This window comes from Balearica regulorum, chromosome 1, assembly GCF_011004875.1.
Source record: "Balearica regulorum gibbericeps isolate bBalReg1 chromosome 1, bBalReg1.pri, whole genome shotgun sequence".
Classification (NCBI taxonomy): domain Eukaryota; kingdom Metazoa; phylum Chordata; class Aves; order Gruiformes; family Gruidae; genus Balearica; species Balearica regulorum.
In genome coordinates, this window is record NC_046184.1 from 30,484,586 (window position 1) to 30,505,738 (window position 21,153).

General features: G+C 39.9%; 1 protein-coding gene across 2 annotated transcripts in view; it reads left to right on the forward strand.

The window, feature by feature from the left end:
• The window catches only part of DOCK4 (dedicator of cytokinesis 4), a 259,671-nt gene extending 239,898 nt beyond the window's left edge, over positions 1–19,773 (forward strand). Inside the window, exons 44-54 of one of the 2 annotated variants that reach the window (XM_075744140.1) lie at positions 2,663–2,746; positions 4,846–4,965; positions 5,323–5,444; positions 5,703–5,823; positions 6,320–6,401; positions 6,619–6,728; positions 7,863–8,030; positions 10,186–10,258; positions 12,700–12,813; positions 13,767–13,828; positions 17,124–19,773. In XM_075744140.1, the coding sequence (XP_075600255.1) occupies positions 2,663–2,746; positions 4,846–4,965; positions 5,323–5,444; positions 5,703–5,823; positions 6,320–6,401; positions 6,619–6,728; positions 7,863–8,030; positions 10,186–10,258; positions 12,700–12,813; positions 13,767–13,828; positions 17,124–17,549 (1,482 nt within the window). In that variant the 3' untranslated portion in view covers positions 17,550–19,773. The remainder of the gene's footprint in view (positions 1–2,662; positions 2,747–4,845; positions 4,966–5,322; positions 5,445–5,702; positions 5,824–6,319; positions 6,402–6,618; positions 6,729–7,862; positions 8,031–10,185; positions 10,259–12,699; positions 12,814–13,766; positions 13,829–17,123) is intronic. The other variant, XM_075744149.1, reaches the window with a different exon arrangement.
• Positions 19,774–21,153: the final 1,380 nt, after the last annotated feature.

The following is a 21,153-nucleotide window of genomic DNA, read 5'->3' on the forward strand; positions in this document are numbered from 1 at the left end:
AATGCTTTTCTCTGCCCGTTTCACTTGCTTTTGCCTTCTGCCCTATACAAAGCTCAAAACTTAGTCTTGGAGCATGAGGCCTTGAGGTAAGCATGACCATGCCTTTACAGATATCCTCCTTCCAATTTCCAAGCTTTAAGAAGTGTTAAGACCCAGCAAATAATTTCCTTTGGCCAGCTGCTGCATTCTTGACTCTGCTCCCCTTTTTCCCTCTTGACTCTGCTCCCTTTTTTTTCCCCATTCTCCCTCCCTTCCCTTTTCTCCTTTGCCCCGTTTTTATCCCTTTCTCCTCTCCTGATAGGATAGACAGCAGCTATCTCTAATTATTCAGCACTCTGGCCGATATTGCAGGTGTTAAAGCTATCCTTCCATTGGTTTCAATGCAGGAACAAATTCCAGGAAAATCTACAGAAGTAATAGTTATTATGCAGCACCTTCATGTGTGCTGAAAAATGGCTGTTGAACCACTGAATTAAAATTTCCCTAAACACTGCTGGAAAAGCATGAAGAGTGTGTTTTGTGGTCACGAACATCTCTCAAACTGCAATTTGTACTATAACTTAATTTCTTTTAGCTCCTTTACATGTGCTAGAAGAGTAGAGGCACTTTCATGATTAATTATTGGAAACCACTGGTTCTAAGAATGTTACTAGATTTAGTCAAATTCTGATTTTTTTTTTTTTCCTAAAGTACTGGTGATTTTGTTTGAAGTTAGATTATTACATCTCCGACTGGTATTACAGATCTATATAAATCTCAGCCCACAACCACTGGGACACCACCTGCTTGATATTGAAAGAACATTAAGCTTGTAGCTGAGGGAAAAAAATATCAGCTGGCAGAAGTTTGGGATTTGGGATTTTAGCAAGTATCAGAGGGCTTCTTTTAACAATTTAAACATTAATTCTTAGAATTCTACTTATCTGCAGTGAATAGACTATGTGAAATAAATGTTCATTACAGTATCAGCATTTTCTAGACAGGTCTCTGCACTTCTTTATTATGGGTTGTCATAGCATGAAATTTTGGAACTGAATCTAAGGAAAGAGTATATTTATCTCCAGCTTGACTGCTCCCCATACTTACAAATGATTTGGCATAGCAAAGATTTTAACAGCTAAAGTTGGATGGTGAGCCTTGTAAGAAGTAAATGAGGGAAATGCTAAGACAGGTGCAAAAGGAAAACACAGGACAGAGCAGCCATCATTGTCCTCTCAACTCTATAGATAGAAACCCATGTGTATGTAGAGGTATGCGTACAGATACTTTTTGTGACAAATTTATTTCTTTCTGAGAAAGTCTGGCAATCTCTCAGCTGAACAGCTGGAAATTTTCTTTGCAGAATAAATTTAAAAAATGTTGTAAATTGAATATAATCCCCTTGTAGGGCAGGATAGGTGTCATGGTTTAACTTCAGCCGGCAACTAGGTACGACACAGCTGCTTGTTCGCTCCCCCCTCAGCAGGAGGCGGAGAGAATCAGGAAAGGAAAAGGGAGAAAACTTGTCTATGGAGATAATAGGTAAAGCAAGAGCTGCACATGCCAGCAAAGCAAAACAAGGAATTCATTCACCACTTCCCATGGGCAGGCAGGTGTTCAGCCATCTCCAGGAAAGCAGGGCTCAATCACGTGTCATAGTGACTTGGGAAGACAAACGCCATCACTCTGAACATCCCCCACTTCCTCCTCCTTCCTCCAGCCCCTTATATGCTGAGCATGATGTCATATGGTATGGGATATCCCCTTGGTCAGTTGGGGTCAGCTGTCCTGGCTGTGTCCCCTCCCAACTCCTTGTGCACCCCCAGCCCCCTTGATGGTGGGGTGGAGCGAGAAGCAGAAAAGGCCTTGGCTCTGTGTCAGCACTGCTCAGCAGGAGCGAAAACATCCCTGGGTTATCAGCGCTGTTTTCAGCACAAATCCCAAACACAGCCCCATGCCAGCTACTGTGAAGAAAATTAACTCTGTCCCAGCCAAAACCAGCAGAATAGGTGCCATGTTAAAAGAGATGTGATCATGAATAAAAAGGGGAGTGCTATGGTCAGGCCACTGCTGGGTAAGATGACTTCAGGGTATTATAGCTGGTACAGTTTGACTGCTGGAGATGGGGTGGAAAGTCATGTAAGCTCATGAACACACCTGAATGTTGGTCAGATGCTCCTGAAGTGAAAAGTGTGGCTTTTCACATCAGTGCCACTGTGAGTTCTTTAAAAACATTATTGATATTATCAGTGAATAAGAAGGTACTGTCACGGCTCCAATACATATAATAGCATACAATTCCACACTGTTCTTAAGATATCTTTATATTTAAGGTATAACGAAGCTCCTAGTACGAAAATACAGGAAAAATCTAATTCTTTGTGATTATTTGAAATTCCTGTGTCACAATTAATGAGGAAGAGATGTTTAGTTCAGGTGACCTGTGTTTGGTTTCAACTCTGATTTGCAGGTTTCCAAATTTGTCCTGGATATTGAACATACATTTTATTTGTCTATAGTCTCCAGCAATGTATATGTGAATAATTAATTAATTAGCATTTATTATCCTCTGTTGCAGCAGAAAGGCGCTTTTGTTTCAAAAATATAATCTAGAAACTTGGGGGTTTTTTTTTAAAAAAAAGTTTACTCACTTTATTTAACTTTGTGGTTTTATTCTGCTTAGGCATTCTTTGTCAAAGAATACATCTTGAACCATCCAGAGGATGGAGAGAAGATCACACGCTTGAGAGAGCTGATGCTCGAGCAGGTAAAGTGGGGAAAAGACTGTCTAGGTGGCCTGCTCAGCTGTTCTAGCTAAAAGCGTCCCAAAATAAAATATAAAATTTCAGAGGTTAATAATTGCCCAGTGGTCTTCAGCATTTTCTGAATTAGATTCCAAGTGGACAGCAACTTCCTATACAAGCAGGTTTGTGGGTCATGTTCATATTTTTTTCCCTTTAGCCCTTTTCATCATCATCTTAATCACTTCAAACTATTTTAGATTAAAGGTTGAATGAGAGGCAAGTTTTTGTCTTGTGACGATCCTATGCAAATATTTGCACAACATATTTTACCACTGCTAGAGAATAAACATTGTCTCATTGAAACATTTGATGGCCTCAGCAAATATTTGTATGATGTGTTTTTACCACTACTATAAAACATTTTCACTAAAAGATTTAGCATGCAAGAGCAAAAAAACCCCAAAAAGACTTATTACAGTGGAAGACATCTAATAATAATAGCCAAAGTAGGTAGGCAGTAACATAAACATCCAACTGATTAAATTGAACAGGTGAGTATTCTGTGCATTATATGATTTTTTTTATTATTATTATCATCATTTTTTCATTTATTTATAAGACAACAACCTACCAGCCTCAAATATGAAGTGTCTCCATTTGGAAATGCTGAAAGAAATTATTTTGCTCAAATGATCTTACTAAGTATTTCAGCTTTTTTAACTGTCATTTACCTATCTTCTGTGCAGCGTGTTGAAATTTCAAACTTTAATGCCAGCTTGGGATAAAGAGGTCAGAGTATTGGAATTTGGCAAGATGGAAATTCCATTTTTCGTCAGCATCATGGTATCTTTTGGTCAGATCGGCCGAAGGGACAGATCCTCAGACAGTACAAATCAGAATAGGTTCACTGAGCTCACTTTAATTTCATTTAGATAATGTATAGGAATTTGCATTGCAATTTCAGCTTTTCAAGCTATAGTTAATCTCACTAACCCTTACAATTTCAAACTTCCTGTGACAAAAATGTGAATTCCAAGTGACAGCATTTTAAACCCTGTCTGGCACCCGCAGATGATTTAACAGAATCCGTGGAGCGTTCAGAAGGGCCTGTGTGTGCGGATGGATGTGCTGCAGTCCTGACCTCGGGTCAGTGATGCTGCGCAGCTGTATGCCCGCTCGCAGGCTGCCTGAAAACGTCAGCGAGTAGCTCTCATCCAAAGATATTACAGCATAGCGTAACTATTTTGTTTTTAAATTTGAGTTTAGCTGACTCCTCGTGTAACCAGTTCAGTATTTTAAATGCCTGTGACCAAATTTGAGCAAGATTAGAGTTTTAGCAACATTATTCTGAAGCCTACTAGGCATTATATGAAGAATATACATAAAGGCACCACTTACTGAGGTCTCTGGGGAGTTGGAACAGGATAGGGAACCATGGACTTCATTGAAAATATATTCCAGGGTCTCTGGTAGATATGAGCATTGCTCTTAGGTTTCATGGTATTTTATGGTAACTGTTCTTGTAGAAAATGTCTGTCTGGTTTTTTTTGGGAGGGGGGTTGTTGTGGGTTTTTTGTTTTTTGGTTTTTTTTAAAGAATTTAGAGCTGCTCCTGTGTACAGTTACCATTTAGTCAGATTTTTCACTACGTTATCCATAGTGGGTTTTATATTAGAGTTGAATTTGCATAGGTGAAATCTTTCGGAAAGTCATAGAATCATAGGATGGTTTGGGTTGGAAGGGACTTCAAAGACCATCTAGTTCCAACCCCCCTGCCATGGGCAGGGACACCCTCCACTAGACCAGGTTGCCCAAAGCCCCATCCAACCTGGCCTTGAACACTTCCAGGGATGGGGCATCCACAACCTCTCTGGGCAACCTGCTCCAGTGCCTCACCACTCAATAATGAAATGGGAAGGGCATAAATCTTCTTGTGTGTTACTGGTTTTGGTCTTAGGCTTTGTTTGATTACAGGTCTGTCAAGGATTTTCATAGATGATTTTAGTATAACATGCATTTTGTTGGATTTTTTTTTTTTATTAGTATCATAATTGATGATGAAAGCTTAAAGAAAACGGATCAAACCCGTATTTGCCTCCTTTTTCCTCCTCTCTCTTCTGCAGGCCCAGATTCTAGAATTTGGCTTGGCAGTGCATGAGAAGGTGGTGCCGCAGGACATGAGGCCATTGCACAAAAAGCTGGTGGATCAGTTCTTTGTGATGAAGTCAAGCTTGGGAATACAGGTACATGAGCAGGTGCACGGATAAACCAGGAGACCATTTAACAGCAGTAAGGGCAGTTTAATTTTCCTAAGCAACAAACAGTGACATCTTTTGGTTGGTTGTCCACATTACATCTTGTAGCATTCTTACAGTACCACAAAGCGGAGGGAAAGTTGTTAAACTTTCTGTGCAGAGCAGAGAAAAATAGTCATGTTTTACTAAAGGGAAAGTATCATCAGCAAAATTTAAAATATTTTTCTTACTGATGGTGAAGCTGATCCAAAAATGCAGATACAATTATTCAAATGACTATCTGTATTTTACAAAATGCTCAATGATATTATGTCCATTTTAATTAATCTTTTAACAACTTCCCAGGAATTTTCTGCCTGCGTACAAGCTAGCCCCGTTCATTTCCCAAATGGAAGTCCTCGTGTATGCCGAAACTCCATACCTGTTTCTATGAGCCCTGATGGTGCCAGGGTAATACCACGACGCAGGCAAGTTAAATTACTAGAAATTGATAGATTTTTGTTACTCACAGAAGGTGACCTATAGACTACTTTTATTGTGTGCATGCTTCCTTGTATGGTCCACATGAAGTATCTTCAAGCATGAATAGCTGATATATAATTTCTCTCCCTCTACAAATAAATCCAAATTCAACTGTGGAGATTAATAAACATGCTATTTTCACATGAAAAATTATGATTGGCAACTACAGTTAACCATTTTGTATTTCATTATTCTTATAATAGTCCCTTGAGTTACCCAGCTGTCAATCGGTATTCATCCTCATCACTGTCATCCCAAGCATCTGCTGAAGTCAGCAATATCACTGGGCAATCAGAAAGCTCCGATGAAGTTTTTAACATGCAGGTACAAATTATTGTCATTCTTCAAACTAAATGGAATCTTTCTTACAAGGTTATTTACTAAATTATTTCTTCTGTTATTTCATGTAGAAATCTAAAAGTTCCTGCTGATACTTCTTTGAAAAACCCAAATACTTAAGTGGACTGTTTACTTCCTTAACTTAGAAAGAATGATTTTTTTATGTAACTGTTTCTTCCAAACTTAGAGCATGAATTTTCAACAAGTATTAACAAGCAATGTGATGTGATACAAAGTCATTTGACCTTACAGAAACTTTTCTCGTTTTCACAGTTGTGATGTAATTATGTTAATTGTATTTATTTATTTGATATTTTACTAAATTGTTGCATAGTTACATTAATGCTCTTCATACTGGTTTGCTGCTTTGAAATACTGAAAAACTAGTCTAACAAGTTACAAGTTCTTTGTTTTAGTGAAAGGTATGTTTTCCAAACCAGTAGGTGTGATGTGGTAACAACAGAATCTCTTTTATACACAGCCTAGTCCGTCTACCTCAAGCTTGAGTTCTACTCATTCTGCTTCACCTAATGTGACCAGTTCTGCTCCATCCAGTGCCAGAGGTCAGTGCTTGTTTCCTATGGTAAACCAAATTAAATAATTCTTGATACATTACACAGCTGAATTTCTGCGTGGTATAACTGGTCAGACATCAAATTTAGTGAGCTGTTTGAGGTACATGGATTACTGGGGACAGAGGATTTCTTTGTCATAAGCATAAAATTGAAATGTCTGAGTTTCACTGCATGAATTTAATCACTCGACATGTTTATGTTCTAGCCTCTCCTCTGTTGTCTGACAAACATAAGCATTCCCGAGACAATTCTTGCCTGTCCCCCCGAGAGAGGCCCTGCAGTGCCATCTACCCTACTGCTTCGGAAACCTCGCAGGTAGGAACCTTGGTGGGAGGCCTCTGAACACAAGTAGCTAAGCAGATGATGAAGGTGCTTGTTGAACTTCAAGCAGATTCAGTGTCTACTCACTGCTGTTAATTTTCAAAGGGGTTTTTTGCTTGTTTTATAAGCAAATACTCTAAAATATTTAACATGAAAGAGATGTGAATAGAATACATGGTGCGTGATCACATTTCTGCTTGTTTTGTCTAGGTTTAGATCTGGTATCAATATTTACTCACTTATTTACTTACTAGATGAAACAGCCTGCTTGTCTGAAACAGCAGCATTTGTTCAATCTTGGGAAGAAGAAAAAACTGTTATCCCAGCAGTTGTCCATGTTGACCTCTCTTTTATTTCTTCTGAAATAGCTAATCCTAGCCACTGTTGAGATAATAACCCACTCCCATGTGGCAATTCCTATTTTTCAATGTAATTTCAGAAAAGACAGATAGACATTTTGTTACTCCGGAGAAAAGAATTAGTTGAATTCTTACCTTAAAATTAATTGTTGCATAGGTCTGTATAAAATTTGTATCTTTTGATGTATCTGAAATGCAAAATGAGCTTGGTGAGCTGGCCAATTTTGAATCCTTATTTCATCTTTTCTTCTTAATTGACTTACTTTCCTAAAGTGCTTTCCTTTAACGCAGTTGCTGTTTTAATCCGTTCCATCGCACATTGCATCTCTTGCTGAAGCTGAGACAGACAGGAACATAAATACCGGGTGAAAGGGTCTCTTCTCAACAAACTCATTTCCACCAGAAATTTTACCTCTGATAAAATACAGCTTGGTAATCCCGGAACCTTTACTTTAGAAATGATTTGTTGGTTTCTTGTTACTTGTATTCTTGTGCCTTGCTTCTTCAGTTATCGAGTTGGCTCTTGATTTAATTTTTTCCTCTCTTCTGTTTAAGTCCTCATAGCATTACCTGAGGGCTTAAGAACTAATACTGTAGCTTAGCCAGACTTAGAGCAGTTCTCGGAAGCTACTTACTGATATATCTACTGGGCGCCTTCTCAGTGGTCATGGAGCCAAACCAGCATGCAGGAAAGACCAGGAGATATTCTTTAAATAAAGCGGTTTTACAGTTTGCCGCAAAGAAAAAATTATTCCGTTTTTGCTCCCAGACTGCAAACTCTTGCTTTGCCAAGTGGAACGCGACTTCTATCCCCCACTCTACCCGAGATTCGATAAGGGAGGCTGAGGAGCTCGTAGGCCCAGTCCCCACTCTCTCTGAGACTCGCCTGGCAGGAAAATCTCCCAACCTGTCTCTACCCTCAGTGTCCCAAGAGAGGGTAAGTAGAAAATTAACTTGCTTTTTCAGTGAAGTATGTTTCAAAGGTGAAAAGGTCTGATGGTTTCTTTCTGCCCTTATAACCATAAATGAGGATATATCTTTCTGGGGAAAGATGCCATTTCTTTCACTGGTGCTCTGTTCCCCAAGCATTAAAAATGGACTGTGATCAGAAACAAAACGCTGATTCTCTGCCTTCTGATTAAGAAGGAGAAAATAAATCCTCAGGACAATTGTAAGGAGATAGCTTAGAAATACCTGCAATTCTCATTAGAGTTCAGATGCTCAAGCTGTTCCTTGTCCTTTCTATTTTTATTCTAACACCTGTTAACTTCAACAGTCTTGTTTGGAGCTTCACGCTAAGTTAATGAGGAAAGGCCACGCATTTATGAACGTCTTTGTTATGGCTCAATGAATGCAATTTTCACTACAGTTTTGCAACTAGGAAAGATGAGATGCAGAGGCAAATTCTGGCATTTCAAGTCCAAATCAAATCCTTTCAGGATATAGCTACCTCACTTAAGGAAGCTTGATGGACTTCATAGAACAAGACCACAGCAGTAGTGCATCCACTTCCCTCATTGAAATTGATGCTCAAGGTTATCTGTATACCGCTGGTTCTAGTCAACATCCATTTGTGCTTGCTTTTTGATCTCTGGCTAAGTGATTGTACAGTGTCTGTCCAGCTCTTGCCATACTCTGAAGAGAAATGCCTGCTGTCATTGACTGGTCAACAAGCCTCTTTAGTTTTTTTCACTATTCTTCCTAATGGAGCTTTGGGGTTTTGCATTTTTGGGTTTTTTCGCATCTCATTAAACATCCTGTGATTGCTCTTGTTCTTCCATATAATTTTATATTTCATTATTTAATATGTCCTCGTTTCTCTGTATTTCATTCAGCTTTTGTCTCCTTATCTCCTCCAGTTTCAGTTGCTTTTTCAGCCTTTGCTCTTTACCTTCACAACAGAAAAGAGACTTCAACGCTTGCCCACCAGATCCTAGTGCACTGCAGACTCACAGGGCGGTGAACAGGCGATCCAGTCCAGGCAGGAACATATGATCACATTTTCTGTCACATTAGAGTACTCATGTAGTTACACCACCTCAGTTTAATGGTAACTCCAGGAAAACAGATATTACCTGATCCAATATGACTGTAGTACAGCATAGATTGGTAAACCTAGTGTAGCTCAAAGTCTGCCAAAGCACTCTCTCTGTGAGATGTTTTAAGTGAAGTTGAATTGGCCAAGTATTTGTTTCTCATTTTGTAACACAGAGCTGTTAGATCAATGATGATTACTTTGCAGCTGGGTTTGCCATCTTGTGGAACCACAGCATAGTGCCTCGCTGACTCGGCATGGTCCTCTCTGAACACTGGAACGAGATACAAGAATAGGATTTGATTTGATTTGGATTTCACTGTTTGTCTGATCTTGCTTGCAAAAAAAAAAAGAAGAAAAACAAGTCAAATTTATCTGTTCTCATTTCCTTCCTACATCTGAATTACTCGTAGGATTAACTGCATGCTGTTTACATCTGTTATCAAGATAAACTAGTGACCCACAGATTATTTGAATGCTGCCAAAAGAAATAACTAGTGGAATTTTAATTTTTTTCTGTGACTTTTTTTTTTAAACATTCAGAAAAGGAAAGATAAACACACTTACAGGTCAGCTCTTATCCACAAGAGAAGTAAGAATGCTACTACCAAAAAGTCAGTGTAGGAAATAATACACAATACTCTTCTAAGATAGCAGCCATAACTTGAATATTGCCAAACATTACATGTTGTTCAGATCCTGATTCTGTAATGAAATTATTGCAAATCTATCGCTGCGCTTGTTTAGTAGTCTATCAAGATGCCACTTGAGGAATGAGTCTTATTTTGTTTTTTAAGGGAGCTAGAAACTGTCAGAACTCGGCACACAATAATCCTCCTTCTGATTCCGGTGTGGACAGTTTTCAAAAAACTAGTCTACTCCCTATTTGTATGCACGTGTTTTTATTAAACTATTTATGTTCTTAGGTGATGTTTATCACTTTACCTCCAAAGTAGACCTGTGTGGTGGGGTTAATAACAAAAAGATATTTATTTTCTTAAAAGCCACTGAAATACAACAGCAGCTATGCGTAAACCATGTTGTTCCCAATTTACAGAGAATGCTGTTTAATCATATTGGAGACGGTGCTTTGCCCCGAAGTGATTCCAATCTGCCCGGCCCTGACAAAGGTGAGTGGAAATGCTGCACCGTACCAATCTTGGAAGCAACGAAAATATAATTAACCTGTCTTATTCCTGTAGAATGCTAATTCTTTTGAGCACATACTGTGACCTCCAAGTTTCAAAACATTTAAGCTAACTACTTTGCCAAAAAGGGGGGAACATGGTATTTGTTTGAACTGAACGTGGTGCTCAGAAGGGCCCAGAAGTTTGCAGGAAGGAGTGGTGGAGCAGCAGGTTGCAGCAGGCTGCCAGTGAGAGCTGTCCTTTCTGCTCCTCCAGAGAGACATACGGGGTGATGAACTGCTGGAAACTGGGGCAGAGAGAAGCTAAAGAGATGGATAGAGTCCTGAAGTTTGGTACCTGCAAGCCCTCTTCACCAAATATAAGTCACTGTGCTTTTGGTTACATTTTGATGGAAAAGATCAATTTGTGGTTTGCTGGTTTTTTTGGTTTTAATTACAGTAAATGAGAAACCTATGAATTTCCACAGATGAAATATTGCCTTTTGTAATCTGGCATGTGGGGAAATTCAGTATTGTTGGCACAGTTATCATGCCACAACTTCATTATGTGCTCCACTTCCATAATATGCTCCATCATTTCATTATGCGCTGTGCTTTGTGGTACCCTGAATAAAGGATACAGTAAAACAGGTGTATTGGAAAAAAAAAAATTTTAAGACTATACTGTAACAAGAACTGACCAGGGATCAGATTTTCATCAATAGGAGAGGATTTTTGTAAGGATTTTTGTGTCCTAGTTTTTATGAAAGCTCAAGTGTGGAATTTTTCATGGGGCTGAAAAACATATGAAATAATTTAACATGGAAATGGCAAAACTTTTCCACTGGCCTATGGAGCCAAGTACATTACAGAATTGTTAAAATAAAATATTTTCTCCTGGAGACTTTAGCAGTCCAAAGAAATGACTGCTTGGATGACTTAAAAGAAAACATTGGCTCATCAAGAGTTTCAGGCATTTGAAGTACCTAGGTCTGGTGCCAAGTCATTTTTAGGATGAGGGCAAAACCATACTGCTAGGTGACAGCCTACAATAAAAAGCAAACAATGTATTGCATACTTTGGCAATAAAAAACCCAAAATGATCCTCTAGAAAATAGATTATTATGTGCATTGTTCTCAGGGTCAGCTAATGTGCAGTTATACTGTAACAATATTGTTACAGATATGAAACAAATATTATTTGTACTGTACTTTTTGTATTAAGTCTGGTATATACTGGTGTAATGGGATTGCAGTCCTGAGAGCCCTGGTGTTGCTAGAATAGCAATAATTGATACCATGTTAGCAACAATCCTTTGCTTTTCACCCCATCTTTGTAAAAGAGCGCAGAATCCTTGCATGTGGTTCTCTACTCACAACTGTGAAACAAGCACGTGAGAAGGAATCTGTCATGGCAAGGCAAGAGGTTTGAGGCTTTGAAGGTGGGGGGTGTTTTTGGTGGTGGGGTTTTTTTTGGGGGGGGTAGGGGGAGGTTTGAAGCAGGTTTTTTTTCTACTTTTTTACAGGACAGGTAAGAAAAAATGTGAGTTTTAAGTTAGCTTTTGTCCTGTCCATGTTCAATGCCCTGTCTTTCTGTCTGACTTCTTTCCAATACTGGTGGCTCGTTGACAACATGAGATAATCCAGCTCTAGTAAAGAAGCTGTTCCAGGCCTTATGGGATTATTCAATTAAAGTAATGGAATTTGGTAAAGGTAACACAGACAAACAGAACAGCCAATTTTACACATGTCAAGGTAATAGTCAATTTACATGATCAAGAAGAGATCCTTGACCATGGATACAAACAGCGTATATAAATTTTCTGGGTCCACAATAATTTTTTCTCTTGATTTCCCCCCCCCGACACTTTCATTTCTTCCAATTTTTCTCCCTTCATTTTGTGCCCTTCTTTCCACCTTCTTTCAATTCTGAATTTGTAGCCTATGCAGGCAACAAAAGACTGAGCAGGGAAAGCTTTCTGAGGGAGGTTGATTGGAATTTGGCGATTTCCTTTCTCTAGTCCCTTCTTTATATAAAATGAGTTAATGGAAACGGTTCATGAATAGTCTGTTCCCCTCTGCCTAGAAACCTCTAAATAGGAGTCTGGTGCAAAGATAAACTGATTATATTAACGGGCTTCAAGCTTATCTCCCTTTGTGGCTGGATGTGCAGTGCACCAGAGCGCGCTCTCAGCTGGCTGTTGTTGATGGACCCAACTGCTATACAATCGCAAACTGACCTGATGGGGCCAGATTCATACATCAGGCAACCAGAAGATCGACAGCCATTATTTAAGAGCTTTTTAAATGCTGATGTAATCATGAGAGCTTTTCAGGCACGCTCGTTAAGTTGTTTTCACTCTGTGTATTTTTACCCTCATGGATAAAGGCAAGTGAGAGAGCTGGAAGTGTTGAGCTTACGCCAGCTTTTTCATTCCCTTCCAGCTGTAAACGCCACCCCCAGCAGCTGGAGCCTGGACAGTGGGAAGGAAGCCAGAAACACATCAGAAAGTGGAAAGCTTATGTCTCCTCCTGTACCACCTAGACCTGCACAGACTGGTGAGTTAATGGACGTTTCAGGCTAAGCTCCAGTAAAAAAGTGATTTACTTGAGGACTTAGATTCTTTCCACTCCAGTTAATGTTTTAACTTCTTGGGTAGGTTAATTTATTATTTGATTACTTTCATGGAAGGCTGTAGAATTGCCTCCACAGGTATTTTCATCTCGCTAATGTTCTCTGTAGCATTCTGTTTCCAATACTCTGCCCCTTCACTTAATGGTTAAGTAGTTTCAGACAGTTCATGCTGGTAATAGGGAGGATGATCAAATTTAATCTTTTGATCTTATGATAATTGGAGATTAGCAGTCAGAAATGATCATTAACCACAAAGAATCTCACTGGCCAGAAAATGCACAGTAATCATGGAAGTACAGGAGTTTCTGTTACTATAACCAATTTGCTTTCAAAAGATTAATTTCCATTTAAAGAAAAGGCTGCTTAAGTGACACTATAAATATAATTGTTCTCAAAGGAGTGAAGTCACTTTCTATGTTTTAGACTTATGCCTCAAAGTATGTCCAGGCATGTTTACAGTATATTCATAGGAAAATGTTTGATATAAGTACATCACGTGTTGTCTTTTTTTCTTATTTGACATATAAATACCTAATATATTTCTTAAGAAGAGAGAGGAGGGGAAAAGTTATTATACTGACTTTTTTTGGATCCTGTTATCATTTGGTGGGATATAAACCAATTTACAGTGATATATAGTTTGTCAGAGAAGATGGATGCAGAAATGTCTTATACTTCATTGTTGGTTACTGCAAGGTAATCCTGAGAACAAAGTAAAAAAACCAAAATCTCTCAAACTATTTGCACCCATTGAGCACGTACCTAGAGGGAACCAGAGATAATGCTTGTGTATAGAATGATCTCTTATCCACTTAAAAAGATTTCTTAGTGAAAATTGTAATGCCAAGAGTGCACTGAAATCTTTCTGATTTTACAGCATCACCAGCAAGACACATAGCTTCCGTTTCCCCGTCTCCTGCTGGCAGATCCCCGATGAAGGTACTGTCTTACTGCAGTGAATTGCCTTTGTGGGACAGGTCGTATGTGTTGTGAGGTAGATAGTATATATTTAATACACTTTATTTGGAATTATATTACATTTTCCTTTTATTATCATATGCCTATACAAAAACCATTCACAAAAGTAAGTAGCCATAACAATTATGGCAGTTCTGAAGATTTTCAAAACTGCAGGCAAGAAACATAATCTTCAGAATCTTTAGCCTCTCAATGTTAGGCTTCTCACCTACATGGATGATCAAGCTCACCTGAGTCAGTGGACAGAAGGGAGTGTAGGAAAGAAATGTAAGCAGTGCCTGATGGTCCACCTAGTCCAGAATTCGGTCTCCAACAGTGGCAAAAGGGGAGATGCCAGCTAAGGAGAACCTGTTGTGCAACCCATTCCTCTTACTCTTCCAGCATCCAGAGCGTTTGGATTAGAGGGTATGTCAGAGAGTATTCCCTGCTTCAGTCATTTTAATATCCATTTCCTCTGCAGAATCATCCAGGGAGGTTGTGTAAGAAGCTGGAAGTAGTTTGAAGTCTGCTAGTAGGAAGCATTAGGCGCAGGGTGTGAATAAGCATTGGTTCTTCCTTGGCAGTTGAACACCCATAGCAATTGAGGATCCAGGCTAAACTGAGCAGGTTTCATTTCTATTTCAAGATATGTGAATATCTCGGTACCTGCTGTTGCATAACAAGCTTATTTGTTGGAAAACTTGACCAGGAAACCCGTGTTTCCACAGCACCGGAGGGCATGAACACACAGCCAGCATATTCCAGACAAACCCCGCTCCTGACTGACTGCACCATGTTAGTCTTGAGGATAGCCTTTACCACCCCATTAAAGCAGAGATAATCCTGCAGTTAGAAATATGAGGGTCAACGACCTGGAAGGAGAGCAAATAGAAAGGAGCATGACTGGTGCTTCAGGCACTCGGGTGCAAGGACAGATGGAGGCAGCTCTGCCAAAGTGGTCCCTCAGCTACCCAGTGCCTAACTAATGCTGCAGAGGTACACATCTCCTTTTCCTTTGAGGTCCCTAATCACAAGTCCACAGTCATTCTCCCGTTTGTCATCCCATGAGCCTGTAACATTTCCACTTGGGGCTGCACCGTGGTCCAGGTTCAACACAGAGCAATTGTGCTGGCCACCAGAGTGCCCCGTAGCCCTATTACCATAGCATAGCCCCTGCTGAAGTGAGCACCAATCCCAGGTTTCACACTAACTGCGTATTAGGAAGCTCTTCCAGGCATTAGGACCTTGTACAAAAGGTGAGCGACTCTTCCTTCTTCTGGGATGGACTCAGTGCTTATGATACGTATGGATGTTTGAAGCTTGTCCTAACATTTTCTTCTAAAGGCCAGGATAGAATTTAAGCATCTTACAGCCAAAGTCTGGATTGCCACTTGGGAGAGGAATGCTGGCCCAGAATACTTCTGGGAGCTGCTGGATCTCGCTTTGAGCATCCGTGAATTTCCAGACTGGTTTGGTGTCTAGACTGTTACCACTGGTACAAGCAGTCTGCACTGCTGTCAGGGACCAAGCGCTTACCCCTGCTCAGCTCCTAAACTGAAGCAGGCAGGGTTTATGCATATTTGCTTTTGTTCTGAATGACAAAAGCAAAGGTCCTAAATCTTATCTATGGTCACTTAATCCAAGTGTCAAGTGTTCTTGGAACTTGAACCAATTACATCATTTATTTGGAAACCTTGACCTTGGATGTTTGTGGGGGTAGGAGTGCAGCTGGAGCCTTCTCACGTGCAGAGGAATGGAACCTGAAACAAGTAGTTAAACAGGCTCCTTGCAATGTCTGAAATGTCTTTAACGTGTATTGAGCTTTAAATAAAACTTGCTCTGCTTTTCCCTAACCCTGTACAGGGCTGCTGAATTTTTAGCCTTTGTTCCAACTGTTATCTGCTGCCAGAGAAGGCCATCTTAGTACAAAACCCACTGATGTAAATGAAAATTTTTTCCGTTGCTTTCAGTGCACTGTGGATCCAGTCCTAGATGGATAACTAAAACTATCTCAACAGCATAAAGTCAGTGCAGCTAGCTCTATACACCTCTGCCCCTCTCCCCTTCCTCCCCTCCCCATCCTTTGTGGCATGGCTCACACTCTCACCTCAAGCTGAGCAGCTGAGCGCCAACCAGTCTAACAAGAATCAGGGTGAGAAATTTGTCTTTGATGCAATTTCTCCATCCCTTTTTTTAGCCTGTGCTTGAGGCCATTAAGTCTAGATTGTCTCAGAGGGCTCCAGTCAAAATTAGATATGTTGCAAAAATTTTTCAACTTGTGAAGTATGGTCTAACCTCTTACAGTTTTCAGTTGAAGTTGCTTCACTGGAATAGGACTCGATGTTTATAGGTAGGGCTCTACTGTCCCTGTCTTTTATTCTTTGTCAGCACTGTTGTTGCCGCTTCGGCTCTCAGCTCCCTGTCCCTCGCCTTCCTCCACAGACCTGTGAGGCTGCCGGTGCAGCCATTTGCAACCTTTGTCCTCCGTTGGACCCTTGTCCCAGGGGCCCACAGCGGTGTTTTGTGTTTCGTGTAAGCCGCATGGTGTGTCCGAGGAATGCCTGAGACACGGGTGAAAGGGAAGGGTAGAGCAATTGCGATTCAAAATGCCATCTGCAGCAGCGATGCCTCACCTCCTGCCTCTCCAGGGGCAGCAGCAGATAGCCACGGGAGCTGCAGGCTGACCGGGGCTGGCACCCAGCAGCAGCTCTTAGCTTGGCATCTGCTCTGCGCCTCACTTCCGACGTTGGTATGACGCACTCGGAAACGATCCCACAATGTAAATGCACTTTTCATTGCATGGCAGTGCACTAAAAGGGAGAAGCTTTGGAAAACGTACGTGGAACGTGAGAGACTGAAGTAGCAGCAGCGACTGGGATGCACGCCCTGCGCTTCGGCGTTAGGGGGCAGGACACCACTAGGTATGCCCTGCCTGGCGTGGGGCGATCCGCTTACGGCTGCGAAAACTGAGGGCTCGTTTTAAAGGCTTCCAGATTTTTCAAGGGTGTTATGATAGTAAGGTAACATTTAAATACAGTTTTACTTCCACTTTACGTGAATTATGGGCATGAGCAGTTTAAGGTGTACCTAGGCAGTCTTGAAATGAGCTTTGTATTGGTTTCTTACTGGATCTTAATTAAACAGGGATGCAATCGTTTACGTATATCCAGCCTCCGAATCTACGTGTTGTATCTGTGTATGTTTTCAGTCTGAGGACAGAAATGCTCTCCCTCGCTTACTCCAGGTAAATTCTTCTTCCTCCCATTCTTTCGAGCAGGGGTCTGTGCAATCATTCACACCGTCTCCAGTGGAGTATCATTCCTCGGGGCTCGTATCCAACTCCCCGGTGCTGTCGGGGAGTTACAGCAGCGGCATCTCTTCGCTCAGCCGATGTAGCACATCAGAGACGTCGGGTTTTGAAAGCCAAGGCAGCGAACCGACAGTGACTGTCCCAAGCTACAGCGTTTCTGAGGAGCCTGTGAGAAAAGAAAGTAAAACCCCGCCACCTTACAGCGTGTACGAGCGGACTTTGAAACGCCCCGTTCCTCTACCTCACAGCCTCTCCATCCCGCCCGCCACGGACCCGCCGGCGCTGCCGCCCAAGCCACAGCTGGTCCGGCCAAACAATCTGGAAAACAGCAGCAGGAGGACTGAGCAGGTTCCCCGGCCCAGGCCTCTGCCCCGCAAAGTCTCTCAGCTATGAGAAGCCACTTTTATATTTAATTGCGACCAGTTCTTTACCGTTTAAGAAATAATATTTTTTAAAAATGGTAAAACGCGTTTAGTTAGGCACTTTAATATTTTGCCCACTTTTTTCTTTTGAGTAATTTTGAAATGCTTATTAATATTATGTTGCACATTTGAAATGAAATTACTAATTTAGGTTGCCAGATATATAGGAAGCATGAATGAGAGAAATTTTTTTTAATGTCCTGGTGGTGAATACTGATAAATGCTTTTATTTGTACTTTATTTCTATTTCAAAAATTAAATCTAAACCCCTACAACTCTCATCTGAGTTAGCCGAATGCTTCTTGCAAAATGCAGAATATACTGACTGGATCTTTACTACTAGAGATAAATGCACGCTTCCTAACAAAGTAGTCTGTAGACTAGGATGTTTCTGCAAGTAGGCTGAAAGTTGCTTCTCTTATCCAATGAACAGGTTAGTCATTTCAAATGTCGAAAAATGGAGGTATAATGCAAGTTATACTGCAGAGAACTGTTCTAAGAATGTGGTTTGGAATTTTTGAAAAACACTTTGTTTCTGTTATTTTTAAGATGGAAAAATACCTGCATTTCATTCAAGCATACAGCACAGTTCTGGTGAATCTTGATAAGGTTTTGTGCCATGAGTGTATTACTGTACCTGACGCATCCTTTTCTGCTTGAGGTGCAGTTTACTTTTATTCTTCCAGTTAATGTTTTTTGTTGTTGTTGTTGTTTTCATTTTCTTTTTTAAAAAGCTAGCAGTTTGCTAGCGGAGGCTCTCTGCTGTTTTTTGAAAGTTCACCCTAAAATACAATCTGTGTATGAAATAGGTACAAATGAATTGTTCATTTAACTTGTGTGCAAGAGTCAGTACTGACTAGTACCAAGGCAATACATTAAATGAACAAATTTTTTAAAATACAAATTACTGGTTATCGAACTATAAATTTCAAATGCTAATTGCAAAAGTCATAAATAATTCTGTAGAAACCTAGCAAAAATTCAGAACAGCTCTTTGGATGTGTATGTACTAGTAGAGACAGGTTTTGGATTTGGTTTTTAGCTTGAGTTCATCACCATCGTCTTTATTGAAGGAGAATGGTGTTTGGCCTTAGGTTGTATTTCAGTGACTGGCATCTGAAGAGCTCCAGAAAGCTAATGCCAAGCCGTAGGAATGTGGATGGGAAAGAGAAAAGAAAATAAAAAAAAAAAAAGGAAAAAAAAAAAAAAGCACCTTCTGTATGTATTTTTTGTATGCTCTTTCTTTTACTGATTGTTTAACATGTGCTTGGGAACAGATGTGTGAACTGCATTTTAAATCATGCTGTTAAAAATATTCTCCCTCTTTTGTTGGGAAGCTCATGTTGATTTTAGCTGTGTTTGATTTGTTGATAGTTTAACTGGAAGAAAGTGACCACTTTTTATATTCTCTCAATTAAACCTTCAGCAGTTACAAGCTGTTGATGGTAGTTATAGAGGTTTTCTATAATAAATGTTCAAGTATTTTTGTACATAATTGGTAAATTTTAATAAGGAGTGTACCATTATGTGAAAAAGAAGCAAACAGTTGTGTATGCAGTAAGATTGTTATAATTATGCCAAATACTTTATGTATGGGAAAAAGAATATTTGTAAATATGTGCTTTTAACAATAATTCTGCCATATTGACTTTACAATTTTGAATGTCAGAAAAAATTAATATATGTTAAAATATTTATGTTTTAGTGAAAGTATTCATAACTTGAAAAGGAACGTATGAATTTTAGCTTTGTATCTTGCTGATTTCAAAGTCTGAAATTCTTTGAACTAGCTCTTGCTTTCTACTATAACATTTTTGTGTCTGTAACCACATCATAAAAGGTGTAGAAGGCTACATATTTATGCTGATATAAAAAGGTAATGCCTGAGATTTAAATAAGGTGTCACAAGTAAGATAACAAAGCTGCTCTGATTTTTTTAATATATATTTTTTTCACCCTTGTGTAGTTTAATAGATTTTGTTGACTAGTGCTTGAGCACAGTATGGATCAGTGTTATTTGCTCCTGAAGCCATTTTTTTATTTCTAGCAGTGAGCAGAGTTAATGACTTTATCATTTCCGTGCATTACTGAAGTCAGCTTTGCAGCAAAACATTTCACAAAGTTTCTGTTTACCTAGACACTCATATTGGTTGCTGCATAATGTTAATATGGAATAAAATTACTTGATTAATCTTTACAGTACAACTTGTTTTCTACAGAATGAGAGATTATATATCAGTTTGTCACGGAATTAAAGTTCTGACTCCTTGTCTTGCTAAATCCAGTTTTCTTTCTGTTAAAAATCTCCAGATGGATCTTGTTTTCTCCCTATTTGGATCCATAATTGCTTTGTGGAGAGTATTGACCTGCTCTTCTGAACAAGTGAAGAATGTAAAATTTACTAGGGGAGTTCACTGTAAATTAACCTGCATGAGCGCTCTGTTTTTATAACCGTGACATCAGGAATACTCTGAACGATAGCAGATGGTGTAAAATTGACAGAGTACTCTAAAACTGAGCTGACACATTTTCTGCTTAGCCAGTTTTGACAAATTGATTCTGTAGATCAGCTTTTCAACCTGATTTCCTATAAAAAATGTAGTATGAAATTTTGTTATGTATGTTGCAACACCCAGCGCTTGAAAACCTAATGTAAATAAAGGTCTTGTCTGAATTTTATGTATTGTTCATAAATGTAGTTTTATCACTTTCTGGATGACAGTGCGTAATTCAGAAGCTCATATAAGAGGACCTATGAGAACAAGTTGCTGTTACTACTCAATAGCTTGAATGTTAGCCAACGTATGTGTAATAGGTAGGATGATCCTGTATTCAGGTACTGCATTTGAGATGCTGGTACTTCTGGGATGCCACAGAAGCAACTGCAAACGTGGCTGGCTGGCTTTGAAATGATGCAGTTCAGACCAGTTCTCGTGATGGGCTAATGCCTCTGTAGTGCGAGTCAACTCAGTTGTCATGATGTCTCAAGTCAGATGATCACCAATAGCCTGCGTCCTGGAAGAAGCACAAAGCTGAAGGTACCCCTTGATAGTAAAAGTTTCAGGGTAGTGCAGATATGTGTAGATCTTCTCTATGAAAGTGGCATCTTGCCCTTCTGCCTGACTCTTCTTGGTCACAGATTGTCCAACAGCGCCTGCAAAAAGCACAGTGACTGAGCAAAAAGATACCGGTAGGCAGGAGTCAATGCCTGAGGTATAAATGATGAAAAGCATCTTGTTTTGAGTGTAGCTGTGGTCAGTGAGGCATGTAGCAGCATTTTATCAGTAACCCCAGGTGCTGACAGACACAGCTCTCTGCTCCAGAGCTCTGGTGGTAGCCAGGTTTTCTCACAACACTGATGATCCAGGTAGAGCCTTGACATAAGCTTGCTGAAGGGCAAAGCCCTATCTGCTGGGACAGTGTGAAAGGATGTTCACCACTGGAGCCCTCGAGATTCTGACCTTGAACCAGATTCCGTAGGAGAAAACCCTTTCCATGTTAATTTAATTTGTCTTTATCTTCTCCTTGTCATTTTAATTCAGCTTTTGACATATAGTTCATATAAGAAACTAGGA